The 16930-nt window shown below is 36.1% G+C and overlaps 1 protein-coding gene across 3 annotated transcripts in view; it reads right to left on the reverse strand.

The window, feature by feature from the left end:
* Positions 1-1976: 1976 nt before the first annotated feature.
* The window catches only part of COL25A1 (collagen type XXV alpha 1 chain), a gene marked incomplete at its 3' end in the record, with an annotated part of 495089 nt that continues 480135 nt past the window's right edge, over positions 1977-16930 (reverse strand). The window contains exons 31-35 of one of the 3 annotated variants that reach the window (XM_081244165.1): positions 15451-15504; positions 12939-12992; positions 8775-8852; positions 6930-6968; positions 1977-2697 (exon numbers count right to left, since the gene is read on the reverse strand). In XM_081244165.1, coding sequence (XP_081100291.1) covers positions 2665-2697; positions 6930-6968; positions 8775-8852; positions 12939-12992; positions 15451-15504 — 258 coding nt within the window. Of the gene's footprint in view, positions 2698-6929; positions 6969-8774; positions 8853-12920; positions 12993-13961; positions 13989-15450; positions 15505-16930 lie in introns of those variants that run through there. The other 2 variants (XM_081244163.1, XM_081244164.1) reach the window with 2 other exon arrangements.

Consider the following 16930-nt stretch of genomic DNA (forward strand, 5'->3'; position numbering starts at 1 on the left):
AAAAGATGAGAGTAAAAGTTGATAAAGGCATATGGTATATGAAATGAACATGAAATAAGAGGATCCACAATCCAAGTACACACATATCATCTATAGGTACACTGTTTTGTTTTCTTTTACATTAAGAAAAACTGGTCATTGAACCATAATTATAGTAAATCCATAAACTTGAAAAATAAAATCATGCACTAACAGTTTAGGAATGCTATTAAACAGAGAAATGAAATTATCCATAGTAGAGTTGCATTGTCCATAAAGAAAAAGAAAAGAAATACATTAGCACCAACATAAATGGAAAACAATTTTAAAGCTAAAACACATACCAGTTTGGCATCCTTAAAAGATGCTTATCAGAAATAGAACCTGATCTTGACTTATTTCCAATGTCTTTCGTGTATTTTTTCTTAATCTTCTATCCAATAATAGAAATTAAAAGAAAGCAAACAAAGAAAAATATGTAGCTGCCAACACATATATCGGCAGACACATTCATTAGTTCACTAGGCAATTATTTGAGGATTCTCTATATTGATAAAAAAATGGATGATTTAAAATATTTTAGTAAGAAAAGTTAAAGATTATGCATGTTGGTTAAGACCTAGCAGTTCCATGGAACAAAGAAGAGGACCATGGTCCTTTTGTTTTCCCCAAGGAAATGTATTGAAAGTTTACAGCTTCCTTTAATCATGGAATAAAAGGCAATATTGTCAAATCAGTTATAGAGTAAAACCTCAATATACACATAGGACAGAACAGTATTCTTAAAGGGCTGTGTTTAAAACATACATATATTTTTTGTACGTGAAATATTTCTCTTTTGATGTTAAGGTATTCTCTTTTGAAGCTGTGCAACTTTTAAATAGTGATCCATCTCAATTCCTCTTTCTACTAGAGGAGTAGAAAGAAAGATAGATAGGAAGAAATATAGCCACCAGATTTTTCTCAAGACACTACTGTTTGTTTTCCTGAAGAGATTGTGGTTTTACTCGCTTTAGTTCATTTTTCCAAAGCATTTAAGACAAATTGTTTCAGACACTGAATAAAATACCTTATCTTAACCAGATCATACAAGAGATGGGTAGAAAAGGCCCTCTGTTGTTTTAAAAATGCTAAACTGGTTTCAGAGTGTGGAATGTTACTAGAGATGTTACCAATTTGATCGATAGATTAGTTCAAACATCTTTCCATTCTTGAAAACGTAATGGAAACAAAAAGAAGGCATTTTGTATAACTGAGCATTTGTTTATATATTATGAAAGAGATCATAAGGATCTTAGGATCCTTGTCTTATAACCATATTTTAACTGTTGTCACCATAAGCCAATGATGAGATAATTTCCCCTCCGCTGGTGAAAACCTATACATGAAACCAGAAGTTTTCCCACAAAATGGCATGAAATGAGAAATTATATTGTCCAATGGGCTGAAGGAGTGACTACTCCTCATTGATGATGTTTCTCCTAATGTAACCCTTCTACTTAGAACAAGTCATTTCAAAACATGCTATCAACTCTTTACTGTGCAAAGAAATGCTCAGTCTAATACAGTTAGGTAACTTTTGAGCAAGTAGTTGAAAAATACTCTTTATGGCAACTATATTTCACAGCTTTCTGAGATCTCAGATTTGGTCTGTGCATAAGACAAACATTGAGAAATGTAAAAAAGATAAAGAAATCTAAATATAGACACAACTTAGAACTAAATAGAACTACAAGAAATAGAAATGAGTTGATACAATCAACTGTGACCAAATCTTGACTTTATCTTAACTGATAATCACTATATATGTTATATTCATCATACAAAAACAAGTCAAAAAGTACTGAAAAATTGTTTAACTTTGATGCTTTACAATGACTGAACTGAAAATGGAGCTTCTGTTATATTCTCTTCAATTATTCAGAACAGGAGAGAAGTTAGCAAATGGTACCAACTTATTAGGATTCGAAGACTTTCCTTTAAAAAACTGTTCAAAATAAATGTGACAAAAGCTGGAAAACAAATCTTTCCTGAATATTCCTGGGACTAAAAGAAAAAAGAAAAAATGTTAAAAAGAATGGAAAATATCTTTCTTTTTCTAGAAGTTTGTAGAAAATGTTTAACATGGGTTGGATCTTGGAAGGAAGGGAAGCTCCCATCAGCTTCAGTAGAGATTGTAGGATGAGCTCTCCTACATCCTCAGGAAAGGTTATTTCAGCCAACCCCTTCTTGGGACGTGTTGTATCTTCAGCAACCTGAGCTTTGGTGAGATGTACACACCATTTGTCCTCAGGAACAGGGGCTGCCATTCCAAGAATCTCCTGCCCAAAACAAATGCAGTATGCTTCTGTCATTTTCCAAAAGCATCCATGTTAACACTTGCTGGAATTCAGTTTATTAAAAAAAAAAAAAAGTCCTCTATTCTGGGTGCCTGCTTTTGTAAACCTCTTTCTTACTTGGTCACATGAGAGACAGCGAAGGAGGCTGAACCAATCCTTTCTCTTCGTCTTCACTGCCAAGGGCAGCCCAAGGAAAACTAGTGTCAGCAACCAGCTCAGTCCCTGGACATTTCAACCAAAGAGGTCACGTGAGCCCACAATAGTGGAAGCTGAAGATCTGCAGTTGGGACCGCAACTCCTTTCAAAATACAAGACCATTTGTGTGTGTATGCTCTCCGCCACCTTATCACTTTTTGGCAATGAGCCATGGTGTAACCCCCTTGAGATGACAAAAGAAATAAAAGTTCAGATGTGATCAAAGGACTCATAATGCAGCATGCTAGCATCTGAGTTTGCACAGCAAGCAGGCTTGGCACACACCATCATGCTTTTTTAGTCAGTTTCAATGAGTGGTGTGGACATGAATAGCAAAGGTGAGTAGGGATGTGACGATAAACTCTAAAATCAGTCAGTATAGTACATTTTCATAGCTTCGAGTTCATATTTGGTCACAATTTCATGTAAACTATCTCATGGCACTTTTTGTCCATGCAATTAACAAGCCCAGAGTAAGAAAATAGCAAGAACAATCAATCTCTATCACTATGTCCATATAAATACATATCTTCACATAAGATAAAGAGATACTGATCTATATTTTTTGCAGGCTTCTCACTGGTTTCACATATTGCTCAATTTCAGATGTAAGGGAAGAAAAAATGGATATGTGTACTACTGCAAACAGGAAGAAGCAGCTATATGTAAACATATCTCAGACTTGTAAAATCTGCAATCCAATTTTCAACTATAAATATAAAAAGTGGACCATTATATACACAACTTCATGCTCGGAAGGTTAGATTCATCACTGCAGAAAAACAAACAACAAAAAAGACAAATGTATAGAATTAGTAGTTTAGGATAAAAATTCCAAATTAACATTTATTTTCAGAAAACTGGTAGAACCCTGAATAGAGGGGTTTTTTTTAAAAAATCAATGAGCCAATTGATATGTCCTATACATTACTTTTCTAAAATTCATCAAAATTTTTATCCTAGGTTCAACCCACATTTTGTTTTGCTACTGAGAAATCTGTGGGAAGTGTTTGTCTCAGTAACTATTCTGGGAAAGCAGAAAATTGAGATTTTATCACAGATGTGCCATAATTAAAAACATGTCCTATATATGGCTTATGTAATCTTCTCCAAGCATTAAAACACAACTGTGGAAAATGTTGAGGATTCTGACCTCAGTGGCATTGTTTACTTCATCAATGCCCAACTATAACACTCTACTCTCTTTGGGTTCTGGTTTCCCCTTTCCTTTATCTGGTCCTGCCCTGCTGTGAGGGGCGTGCAGGGCAGACCTCTCTGCTATCAGGTCTTCAAGCTGTGTTATAGGTTCTATTGTGATCTAAGGATCTGGAAATGTCAGGTTCCTTGCTCCGAGCAGCCATAATTACTAAGGTTTTCCTAGAACTGAAGTTAAGTCTGAGAGAACAGAGGAACAATGGTCTCTGAGGTATAACTTATAGAGCAGATGTTGGCGACAATCTTCACTTTTACTCAAAGAAAAATCAGCGAGAAAAGTAGAATGTCCAGAGAAGGAGAATGATAAAGATCTCTTCATCTCCCCACCACAATGGTGACTCGTCCTCAGAGTCATTTTTCAGTTCAATAATTAAAAATATTTGCTTTTCTCTTTCCAGTAAAAATAGATGCTATATTAAGTGTGCTTAAGAGGCTGGGTACTTTCTGATCTTTAGAAATGAAGTTCACTCAATGTTACACATGTTATGCCAAGGCCAGAGAATGTGTCTACAGGAAATATTCCTTTCTCCAAGCTCCCACTTATCTCAAATTTCAAACAGATGCATTTTTTTGAGAAACCAATGTTTTGTAAATAATCTCCAGAATTTTAAAGATTTTTTTCCCCCAGACTTTAAAACTTAATTTAAAAAACCTGTCACCTTAGTTTAGGAAGATTCTGTTGCAAACCTGTCAGCCCTATCTGGAAAAATGAAATTTCATGAAACATTAAAAAATATGAAGGCCATATGTATTTTTCCTAATAAATAGTTTTTAATCTCTGGATAAGGACAGATGATAAATTTAATAGCTTGTAAGTATTTTCTTAACCATAAATTCTGCCATTTCCTCACTGTACAAATTACAATGTGAATTAGTATATCATTATTCTTCAAAATTTAGAAAACTGAGCTATATCTAGAAAGAAAAGTAATTTAAACAAAGATCAAATAGTTTACATGGAAAAACTATTATTGAGAGTAGTATGACTAACAGGACTTGTTCACAGTGATTTCTACTGTGGCTACAATCTGAATTTTCAGTCAAACATTCACCACTGTGCTCTAGAGACTACTAAACATAATGTTTAAAAAAGTGGTCCACTAAAACAGGACTGAGTAATCTACTGGCTTTCTTTTACAAATATCATTTAAAAATTAATTTGATTTGACCAACAGTGTATTTGAGATAGCTAAGTTGACCACATAAGAGATTATATTCAATAGAACATTTCATTTTTCTAATTGTTTCTTTCTTCTTTTTGGGGGGAAGGGGGTGTTGGGGGAGAATAATCACGATTGTTTGCATTTGATTGTGTTGGGGAGTGTGGTAAGCGATACTGAAGCTTTATCATTGAGTTATGATACTTTTTTTACCATTTAAAAAATTTTATTGAAGTATAGTTGATTTACAACGTTGTGCATTAGTCTTTATATAAAAAGAGGCTGGATTTAAGACAGCCTTAATCTTATGTAGAGCATAGTGTATATTCTGCGGAAAAATAAGTACTTAAAAGGGAAATTTCTGATTTTCTGAGCTACTCATATTAGCTCGTATTGCTAGGTTTGGCCATTTTATGAACCAAAAAGATGATGAATGCTTTGCTTGCTGCCCTTATTTTTATGCCTTCACAAAAAAAGGAAGTGATTTAGAAGAGGCCAAAAATGATGTGAACCCAAGTGCTGAGTAGTGTCAGAGGGTGGATAAAGCAAGCCTTTCACATCTCTCTCCATGTAAAGTGTGCCAATGACTGGATTAAAAAATCATTATAGTATTAGATTACAGGGCAAAGGTTAAAGAGCAAATGGTAATTCCAGCTCAAGAAGGTATTAAAAATTCTGAGAACAGGGGTTATGATGGTAAAAGGATAGTTTTCTCAGGTGAAGAAGAATATGATGATAGCCTCATCTTCCCAAGAACCACTTGACCTCAGCTGTGATGGAGCTAATGATCTGACAGGCTGAAAGTGGAGTATGGGAAGCTACTAAATAAATGACGCTACTGGGAGAGAAGGATTTTCTTTCCCTCACCAAGTGGGGTGAAAGTAGTTAAGCAAGAGAGTGAGTTTCACAGGATCTCCTCACAAACGGAGTTGATGAGATGAGAGGAAAATAAGTCTCTCCTCATCTTTTTGCAATCCTACATAGTTTTGCTGTAGGTTTGCCAATGAAGCAAAGCCTATCAAAAATGAACAAAGAAGCCACAGGTGTTAGAGAAAAAAATTTCAAAATGATGAAAGAGTATGTATATTTCCCTCTGGATCATTTTCACATCAGTAGAATTCCTTTAACCTTAGGTAGCACATGCACAGTCCTTTATAATTAGGTGCGCACCGTTACTGGGTAAAGGTTGGGTATTCTCTGAAAGGCACAGCACATACAGATCTCTTCCCTCCTTAAAGTTCTGCCATTGCTTTCCATTGTCAACTTCTAGTTCTGTTACATACTAGCTCTTTGTCCTTGGAAGTTACTTAACTTCTCTGAATTTTACTTTCCTCACTGGCATCATTCACAATAATAATACACTATAGGGTTATTATGAAGATTAAATAAAGTGATGTCGCCTATATGAAAGGGCTTATCACACAGCCTTTGTACAAAAAGGTTCTCTATGAAGAATAATTTCCCTTCTCTGCTGAATACATACACAGTGGCTATGGGTGGCCACATATAGAGGCTAGAGCAAACTGATATCATCAAGGACACCAACGTAAATATAACCAGATTCTCCTAAATAAATCAAGACATCATCAAAGAAAATTATGCTTACATTTTCTGCCTTCTCAGCTTTGTGACTAATATTGACAGGGTTCTACCATTTATTTGCATATTTGCCTAAGTAACTGAGTATAAACAGAAAAAGAATCACAATTAAGAATAATTTTAAACAGTAGGAGGAAAAGGAGTTTGAGACAAGCAAACCATTATCAAGATGCACTGCCCCTTTCCATTCTGAAGAAAAGATTAAATAGGGAAGGTTCCAAATTACAGTGTTTGCCAGGAATTATTTTTACTCATCAGTTTAGGAAGAAATCAGCAGCAAACACCATTAAAAGATATTCTAGAGATGGGATCTTTTGCTTTTTAATACCCAAACACCTTTCAGCAATGTCAAATTCAAAAAATCTGTTCCAAATGGAAAAGCCTAGGCCAGGTAAAGAGAAAGGGACAGTGCTTCTTTTAGAAATAATTCTGTAAAGCCTACCTTTTGCCAACAACCAGGCATGGGTAATCCATCTGGCCCCTATTTTAGAAAGAAGAATAAGAATTCCTCAGGTTCCACGAAAGTGATCATACTTCATAATTAATATGTACAGAGGCTTAAAAATGACTATCTACCTGTTAGGTGGCTTTATCATAGGTATCTTTTGCTAATAATCAACTCTCAAGATATTACCCAATATCAGTTAAAAGGAAGAAAATTCGAATGTTTTCCAAAGTGAGTACACATTTTTCAAATCAATAAAATATAGAAAGATTTATACTTAACTTTGGATAATAATTTGTAAAACCTAGTGGTCTACTTAGTTATATCTTTAGATAATAAATCTGTACTATTTCTCTTAATTTCATTAAAACACATTTTATAATTATCTTTATTCAATAAATGGAAATAACTTCTCTTCCTGGTCACTATGTTCTATGGTTGAATGCATGATAATGATGAGTAATCAGTGATGAACCATTTCTATCTGAAGTTTATAGCTCTTCCTATGGAGCATCTTTCAAAGTAAAACATTAAATTGATTGAATTAAAAGAGAAGCAGCCAGTCTATATCTTTATAGTAAAATGTTATCCATAGTCTTTCTCAATTTTTAAATTAAAATTCTTCAGAAGCCAATTAACAAATTCTGAATAAACAAGGGATTCTTAAATGTCGCAAAATTTATTTTCACTTAAAGAAGGATAAGCACTCTTCAGATACAAATGATATAAATAAGGCAGGAAGAGTTGATATATTATGAAGCATGCTTGTGTTTTCCCCCAACAAAATGATTGTAAAATATTATTTATTGTCAATACCAAGCAAACAAAATAAAAGACTGGGCATATCATATTGACATTTTCTAATTGCAGTTATTGACTGAATAAAATTTTCTTCTATAATACAATCTCTTAAAAGACTTGAGAAACAAATTTATCTTTAAAGAATCATGCTTAGTATTTAAGAATAATATAAGAACATGCAGACCAAGTATAACCATCAACAGTCATAAAAAGTTTTCCTTTACACCTCAGAAAATTTGCATACACTTTCTTTTTAAATGTAAAAAAAAAACCTTGAAATAACTTTATAAGATATTTGGGAAAAAAATCGGTAATGCCAGATTGGTACAAGGAGAAGGGTCACCCGGTAAAATTTTAGATTTTAGTATAAGGATTTTGACATGCCAATGGAGGTAGGGGAGATCTGTCTACTTTAGGAAAGTGAGTTTCAAAAGGAGGGACCATTAAACTGAAAAGGTTATGTGACACAGAAGAGGGCTTGGGCTGCAGACTATTATCTTTAGAAGCTCAGAGAAGTTTGGTTTTCTCCCCTACGGTCTCTTAACAGCATTCCTTTGAATTGGTTAAGTCTTGACCACAGAAGCTCAACTATGTAGGTTTGGTCTTATTTACACCCTGACAGAAATTTAGTGAAAGAGGCAAAAATGCCTTTATTTCTTTTAAGGAAAAAAAAAAAGATAACTTTAGGGGTAAAACCCAAAGTTATAGCCTAGTTGTACCTTTACATAGAAGATTTTTATGCACTTCTAATGCCATCTTGAAATGGTTATTAGATAAATTGACATTCCCCAGAACACAGATGTGGCAGCCGTGTCAGTTGTGAGAACAATGTCAGGAGGTTAATTTGCAGTCACTGATTGAAATGCGTGCATGCTCTTCTTTTCACTCTGCAGAGTCACTGAAGGAGCTATTCATGCACATGCATGTAGTGTGTTTATCATGTAAAGCTTGCTCCAGAAGTACCACTTTACACTGAGAGAGATGAATATGTAATAAACAAAGGAATTGCATGCAGGGTGGTAGGAAAGAGAAATACTGTACCAATTGGCAAGGGGCATCCAGCCCATCCAGGCCAGGCTGGCCTGGCTCCCCTTTTTCCCCCTTAACGCCACGGAATCCCTGTTTGTAAAGATTAACTCATAATGTTACTAAACAGGATAAATCACTTAAGCACAATTTCTGCTAATGAAATAACCACAATAACAAAAGGCTGGGAGAGGAGCAACTCTGAAGGGAAAGGTACCATCCAATGACGCTGGACAAAACAAAACAGAGCTTGATGTGGTACTACAACCAGGGCTTGTCTGGGAACGGGGACCTGCTCTCCGGAGCAGGACTGAGGAGCACGGGTTCCTCCCCCAATCCCGCATTCATGCCCCGGATGCACATCAATACTTGAGTGTTGAGAAACCAGGCATAGCTGGTGGCCAGAGACAAGGGGTGGAACACATTAACAACCTGATATCGATGTTTCTGGGACCTTAAAGTCTACGTTAAAAGACGCCAATCAGAACCCCCGCTGGTGCGGTCCCTCCAGTTTGCTCCTCTCCCAGCTTCGCCTCCGCATATGACATCTGGAGACGGTTGCATGAGTCAGACATACCAACGGGCAGGGTGCATCTAATCCAGGAGCACCCTGTTCTCCTTTCTCCCCTTTAGGCCCCTTTTTGCCTTTCTTTCCCTTTTCCCCCTGTGGATACAAGGGTTTAAATAAGACAGGTTTTATTTTTTTGGGGGGTGGGGAGCAACGGTGATTCAAAAGATGGTTTAGCCAATAAAAGTCTGGAAGGGCATTTACCACTGTTTTCTGGTTTAGGTAAGGCATGATATTATGAAAAATAACAGACTTCCAGAGTGGCAATGGATTCTGGGCAGTGATGTACAGGATTTTATTAAAAAGATTCAACAAGATGAAAGAACTTGAAGGCTGACACATCAGAAAGGAGGATCAGTGCTGACTTAGACCCCAGTGCCGTGGTCCTTGTGAATGAGGTGTTCCTGCCACTGCTTTGGTGAAGATGACAGATACCAACTGTATTGAATCCAGCCAGTGGCAGTGAAGTTCAGAGGAATAATGGAGACTTCACCCAATTTTCAGTACCTGCCAGCTTGCTTTTTTTCTAATCCTATAACAGATGAAAGCTACATTGAGCCAGAGGAAAAGGAAAAAATCTTGGCAGCTTTTATCTTTTTGAAATGAATCCAACTTTCTGACATTAGTTTTTGTAGTTAGTTCTCATTTAAACATATTCAGTGTGTTAAAAATATACTCTTTCTTTTAACATTCTTTTTAAGGAAACTAAAAGCAAATACTTTCCTTAGTAAGTCAGATAAACAAATTTTAAAAGTGCTAAGATTTCTCAGCAATGCCACTTGGAGAAACAGACTTGTTTATAAACTCAAAGATGTCCTTTAATTCACTGTTGTTGGTCTCATGCCAGGTGTTCACAATGGTAAATGGGTTTCCAGCTTGCTCACAAGGTAACAAAAGCCAAAAAAAAAAAAAAAATTCTGTTCAAGAGAGGAAAAGCAGTTTGGATTCAGTTGAGCTAATGCTAAAAATGAGGTAGGCAGGATAATTACATAGTGGGAATGTAGCCATGGAAATTAGTATTTAGGAATCAAGGTAAAGGTTGTGGAAATCTGCATGGATCATAGGGATGGAGGAATTAAGGAAAGGAGGCAAAAGGGGGAGAAGTAAGGAATGCACCTCAGCTGTTTCACATTAACATAAATATCTCTGCACATTTATAGACAAGAAGCTGGTGCAGTACAGAATACAAAATACTATGCAATACATATTTAAATTAGTGTATTCATTCTGCAATCAGGATGGCAGATACAATAAGTCTGAATAAGTTCAGAAGCGAAACAACATGAATATTCAAAGACATATACATAAAAGATATCGATGAGATATGCACTCAAATTAATGCATTCTTTCTGCGTGAGTGAAAGCTCCACATTTATCTCCTGTGTGCCAAAAACATTGCATCAGAAGGCTCAGAATCAAAGCCATTTGGGTTTCTCTACTATCAGGGAAAGAGAGAACTTCTGTGTGGTTTAGTTGATCATGATCAAAAACAAAGACCTGAGATGCCAGGGTGAAATGAAATGAGAACAGGTGTGACAGGAAGTAAGGTGGGAGGAGTTTTCGGGAGTAAATTGCTCACTCATGCAGGATGAATCAACATTCTTCCTCAGCAAGTAACATCGTTGCCGTGACGTAAAATTGATTTAAACTTCACTGGGAGGGGGTGGACTCTTCTTCACATAGGTGTGACTGACACCAGATGTGTTGGGTATTATTAATTTTGGACTCAATTCATTTTTTGATTGGTTAATCAACTCAGAATAATCACTCAACGGAAAGTGTTGTCATATGAATGTTGACTTTAACAGGCTCTGGGAATCGTTTTTCAGGAATATTCTAGTGAACCTCAAGCTTTATGGAAAACAGACACTATTTTACAGAGGATAATGTGTCAGTGTTATTATTAATCAGCATAGTTTTGTAACTCTCTGTCTTTGTGGGTATGAACCCATAAGGGCTCTTGTTAATTTTTGTCTCCCATGTCAAAGACTGATATACAAAAAGTATTCATATTTGTATCTAATTTCCCTAAATATAAAATGTCTAATTATGGAATCTGAAATATGGAAATATTTTTGTATGGATGATTAACATTATTCTGAGGATTAAATTTGTAGCTTTAGGTTTTCATAAGTTATAATACCAGTAATTTCTTCTTTGTTTAAAAGATCATTAGAATGAATATCTTCATAATGGTGACACACTTTTGAGTGAATAAGGTTTTTGACTCATACAACCCATTCAGTAAATATAAAATAAATGCCTCTAACCTTGAAAGCACACAGAGACACCTTGGGTTAAAAGACTGCATGTACAATTTATCTCAAAACTTGTATATTTTACAGTTAGAATTTACAATTCAGAATGAAAGAACTTTTTTTAATGCCTCAGTTTCCTTGTCTATGAAATGGGGACAATAATAGCACCAAACTTAGGGTGTTGTTATGAGGATTAAAAGACTTCTCTTATGTAAGGCTCTTGGAAAAACATAATAAGTGTTCAATAAATGTGACGATATTGACAATGATGATGGTGGTGCTTTCATATAACCACTCACATGAGCTTTCTTAGCAATGGGAAGCTAAGTAATGTTTAATGCCCAAAGAATACACAGCAGGCTTAATATCCTTTTTTTTTGGCAACTCTCATTTGGCCTTGCTTTTCAACAGCTATGAACTTGACTGTCAAAGAGAATTTATAGGGTTTTGAAAATAGTGTGGTAAGTAGAGTAGGACATAAATTAATCTGAGAAATAGAATTGGTTTAAATCTGAATTATGAAGGTACCATTTCAGCCACTTTAAGATTTTCATTATTCTATTGAGGTGCTGAGGTTTCAAACATTTTTTCCCCTTTTCAGCTGTGTCCAATATAAAAAAACTATTCTTTAAAGAAGAAAAAAGTGGTTTAAAAAAATCCATAATCCACATTTTGCTTCCAGACATAAAACCATTTTGCTTGATACTGGCTCCTTATTCCCTGGAGCTGACGGTCTTGAGATAGGACCTAAACATCAATCTCATAAAATACACCAATATCTTCACTTAAAAATATCTACAGCGTCTGAAGGCAACAAGTCCTGGTCCCTGCATAATGGACTCAGTGGGTTTATCGGGCATACTGCTTGCCTTCCACTTTCCAATCAAAAAAAAAAAAATCAAGATACAGGACATATCTTCTGTATCTACTGGGAATGTTGTGAAGATGAATGAGATGCTGAATTTACAGGGTTAGCTGAGCTCTGCCAGAAGACTGTTGTAGATTTGTGCTATTTAATTTTACTTAATGCCATAAATGCCTCCCCCACCCCCATTTTCAAAAACCCCTGAAAACTTCATGTTTCAATTAATTGGTGTCAGGTAGTCCAAAGATTGTAGCCCAGATATCTGGGGATTATAATTCTTTTCTTCTGTGCTAACAGTGTCCTTATCTCTTGCAGTGTAGCTTGCTTTATTCCTCTGTGAAGATCTGGTTCCTCAGATCAGACATCAGAGTGTTTTTGGAGCACAGGATGGAGAAAGATTAGATGTATGAAAGAATCGCACAGGTTGAACAGCAAAGCAGACAGAAGCAGAAAAATCAAACAGGCACATGCTAGGCTGGAGAGGTCACCTTTTCCCCCTTTTCTCCTAGATCACCCTTCTCGCCTCGTGGACCAGGGAAACCCTATAGGATAAAAAGCAAACCAAAAAGATCTATTGGTATAACGGTGGCAACACCATATTGAAAAAAAACCTTAAGAATTCATGTTTCTGAACGCAAATATAAAGAAATGTGGCATGCCCTCAAATCTCAAAACTTAGATGGGTAAAGTGGCACTTAGAAATAACAGTTTCCTAACATCCCAAGTATCTGTAAACAAAAGGTTTCTTGCTTTTTCTCCAAAGAAATGTATAGTGGAGAGAATATCAGGATCCTAGTTTGAATCCTGGCAAGTTCTCTGATCTGTAGGACCGTGGGCAACTTACTTCACCATTTTAGTCCTTTGACCATAAAACGAGGTTAATACCTATTAATACTACACATCTGCTGGTGTGAGCATTAAATGTGATGATATATATAAAGTACCAGAATGATGTCTGCACACAAATGGTGCCCAATAAAGAGTAACTACTATTACTTTTTGCTACTGCTATTATTCACATAATACAGGATGAGCAGTAATCATTTTAGAAGGTATTGACTTTTGACATTCTCTATTTTTATAGAATTATGTTACTATAAGATATATAGAGGCTTTATGCTAAAAAGAAAAATACTGCATAATAGCTTTGAGAATAAACATACCATTTCCTAAGGGTAGCATGTGAAAGATACTGCGATTTTATGCATATTTTAAAATAAGTAATTTAACCACTCATGTTGAGTGTCTCTAATTTGGGAAAGTATTTTGAAGTGCCTCTATCAACTGTCAGTTATTAATTTCATACTAGATAATTATGCTTTTTGCTTTTATGTCTATCTCATGCCAACCCTCGTGGTTTATTTCGTATTGCTGCCTACACGCACAGCAATATATTCTGTACGCATAACTATGTGCACAGAAAAAGATTAGAAGTCTTCTTGCTGTTATTGATGATGGAGACCATCAGCATCTATTATAATGGGATGATGTTTATTGTAGGTATTACTTACATCAAGACCAGGCTCTCCATCTTTCCCCTGCCAAAGAATCATAGTAGCTACATTAGTGTTCCTAAGTTTCATGAATAGGTTATTATTCTATTTAAGGCTGCCTGGACATGCAACACTAGTATAAAAACAACTAATTCAGAAATGTGAAAAAGATTCTCTATTGATTAGTAACACAAATTTCTTTCACTAAATCAAGTGAAGTGACTGTTAATAATGCAGGTAAGGGTCATGAAAATGTTTTTATTATATATCAGGTTAAATAGTCTGATATTTTGCTGAAGTTTAATGCTTGGTATTCAAGTTATCAATCAAAAGCAAAAATACTGTTTAGTTGATTTAAAAACACACCAGCACTCACAGAATAAGCAAATCTATGCTACTTTAGTTTGACAACTTAGTAGTTAGCTCATAAGTGTGTAAAGAATGTGAAAACTATTTATTGTTAAATACAATTTTAATTTGGCTAGATGTACACCTTGTCTATAAATATTGCAGGTGTGAAGATAACAGCTTAAAAACTGTAAATTAATGATTCCCTATTATAGAAGGAATATAATACTGCTGTGCAAGGATGATCCATTCAGCCTTATGGAGCAGATTTTCAGGGCATTGAAAATCACACAACAAATCCACCCAAAAGTTGTTGAGAGGTTGCTTTGATTCCACCAGTTAGATTTTGAAATCTACTTTAAAATCAGCATCTCTTTTAGCACTCAAGTAATCATGGTTTGAGCTTATTATTTCAATTCATAAAAACTAGAAAGTACAAGGTACGTGGAAAATACATAGGGGTTAAAAACCTTGAGACAACAGTATATGCTTCTACTGTAGTCCTACCTTACCCCATCAGATCATTTACGATTATCCCAAAGATGATATTCTGAAGCAAACCCGAGGCCCTCAATTTGAAGTGGGTGTAATTGAGAATTTTCAGAAGATAGAACACTATCAGCCTTCTCTGTTCTGAAGATCACTTGTCATCACAGTTATTTAGAAAGGTCAGAAACATCAAAGTCTTTGTAAACATCAATTTGAGAAATACCTTTTATTAGCAAGAGCAGTTTGTGTAAGTGATATATGAGAACAGATAAAGTCTGAAGAGAGTTTTTTAAATTAAGCTTCCACACCCACTTCTGGTACAATGACCTCCCAAGGAAGGGCCAATTATGAGTCTTGTCAGATGGCCCAGGGAGGGGTTATCTGACAGTCAAAAGCCCCCTTTCAGGTTAGCACTGTCCATCTCATGGACAACCTCTGATGCTCTCAATCTGGTGAAGTGTGTGGGTGTCTGTACGTGACTGTAAGAATATGACACAAATATGACCTATCTCTGAAGTACACAGTTACATTGACGTTGAAGAGAATTAGTGGATTGTTCTTTGCTCCTCTAATGGGATTAGTCTCCCCACGAGGGGAGGGTTAACCACGCCAGGGACAGGTCATCTGTACATGCTGAAGGGAAACACCATCGCGAGACAAGAGAACTCACAGGAAGACCATATGGCCCTCGGGGTCCCGGCTCTCCCATAGCTCCTTTTTCACCCTATAATTAAAGGTGAAAGTGCAAATCATAAACAAACACCTATATTCACACACTTTCCCTGATGGCCTGTGGCTAAAGCCTCTATTTGAAGTATCATTCTGTCAAAATTCCAAAGAGTCAGGCTCTTTCAGAGCCGCTGCCAGTGATACAGCAAAAGAAATCCATGTTAGCATATTTTACAGAATCACCTTTGAAAGAAGGACTGTCTGCCTAGCGGTGCAAAAGGACTTGCATAACAGGGGTGTGGTGCTTGGGTTTCTTTGGCCTTACTGTGAAATGTTTATTTGTTACTAATTATTTTAAGTTACTACTTTTTCAAAAACGTAATAAGAAAATTCTTTTTCCCCCTACCAAATGTCTCTTCAGCAAGCCCTTCCTCCTTGACTGCCCCTGCCCTTAATTGAGCTGTATTTTACTTCACGGTGCTCATACACCAGGAGACATACCCACGTTGTAACTTGTCTATTCTCTGCTGAGCCCCTCACTAGAATCTGCACATTAGGGTGCCAGGGCCCTGGCTTTTTTTCCTACTGCATGCCCTCAGCTTATAATAGTGTCTGGCACATCAGTAAATAATTGCAGAATTCATGAATCAAGTCAAATCAATACAATCACGTATGTTTTGCTTCCTTTTGGAAAAAGAGGGTTTAAAAACTTTTATGCTTTCTACTCAATGTCTGATAAGGTAGGAATTTACTACCTCATCACTCTCTCTCCATGTACCTATGTAAGTAGCAGAGCTTGTCTCGGCTTAAACGATAATCTTTTTTTTAAAAAAATTATTTTATTATACAGCATGTTCTTATTAGTTATCTATTTTATACATATTAGTGTATATATGTCAATCCCAATCGCCCAATTCATCACACCACCACCACCCCCGCCACTGTCCCCCTTGGTGTCCATACGTTTGTTCTCTACATCTGTGTCTCTATTTCTGCCCTGCAAACTGGTTCATCTGTACCATTTTTCTAGGTTCCACATATATGCATTAATATACGATATTTGTTTTTCTCTTTCTGACTTACTTCACTCTGTATGGCAGTCTCTAGATCCATCCACGTCTCTACAAATGACCCAATTTCGTTCCTTTTTATGGCTGAGTAATATTCCATGGTATATATGTACCACATCTTCTTTATCCATTCATCTGTCGATGGGCATTTAGGTTCCTTCCATGACCTGGCTATTGTAAATAGTGCTGCAATGAACACCGGGGTGCATGTGTCTTTTTGAACTATGGTTTTCTCTGAGTATATGCCCAGTAGTGGGATTGCTGGATCGTATGGTAATTCTATTTTTAGTTTTTTAAGGAACCTCCATACTGTTCTCCATAGTGGCTGGCTGTATTTACATTCCCACCAGCAGTGCAAGAGGGTTCCCTTTTCTCCACACCCTCTCCAGCATTTGTTATTTGTACATTTTC

Source organism: Mesoplodon bidens (assembly GCF_964165515.1).
Source record: "Mesoplodon bidens genome assembly, chromosome: 1".
Taxonomy (NCBI): domain Eukaryota; kingdom Metazoa; phylum Chordata; class Mammalia; order Artiodactyla; family Ziphiidae; genus Mesoplodon; species Mesoplodon bidens.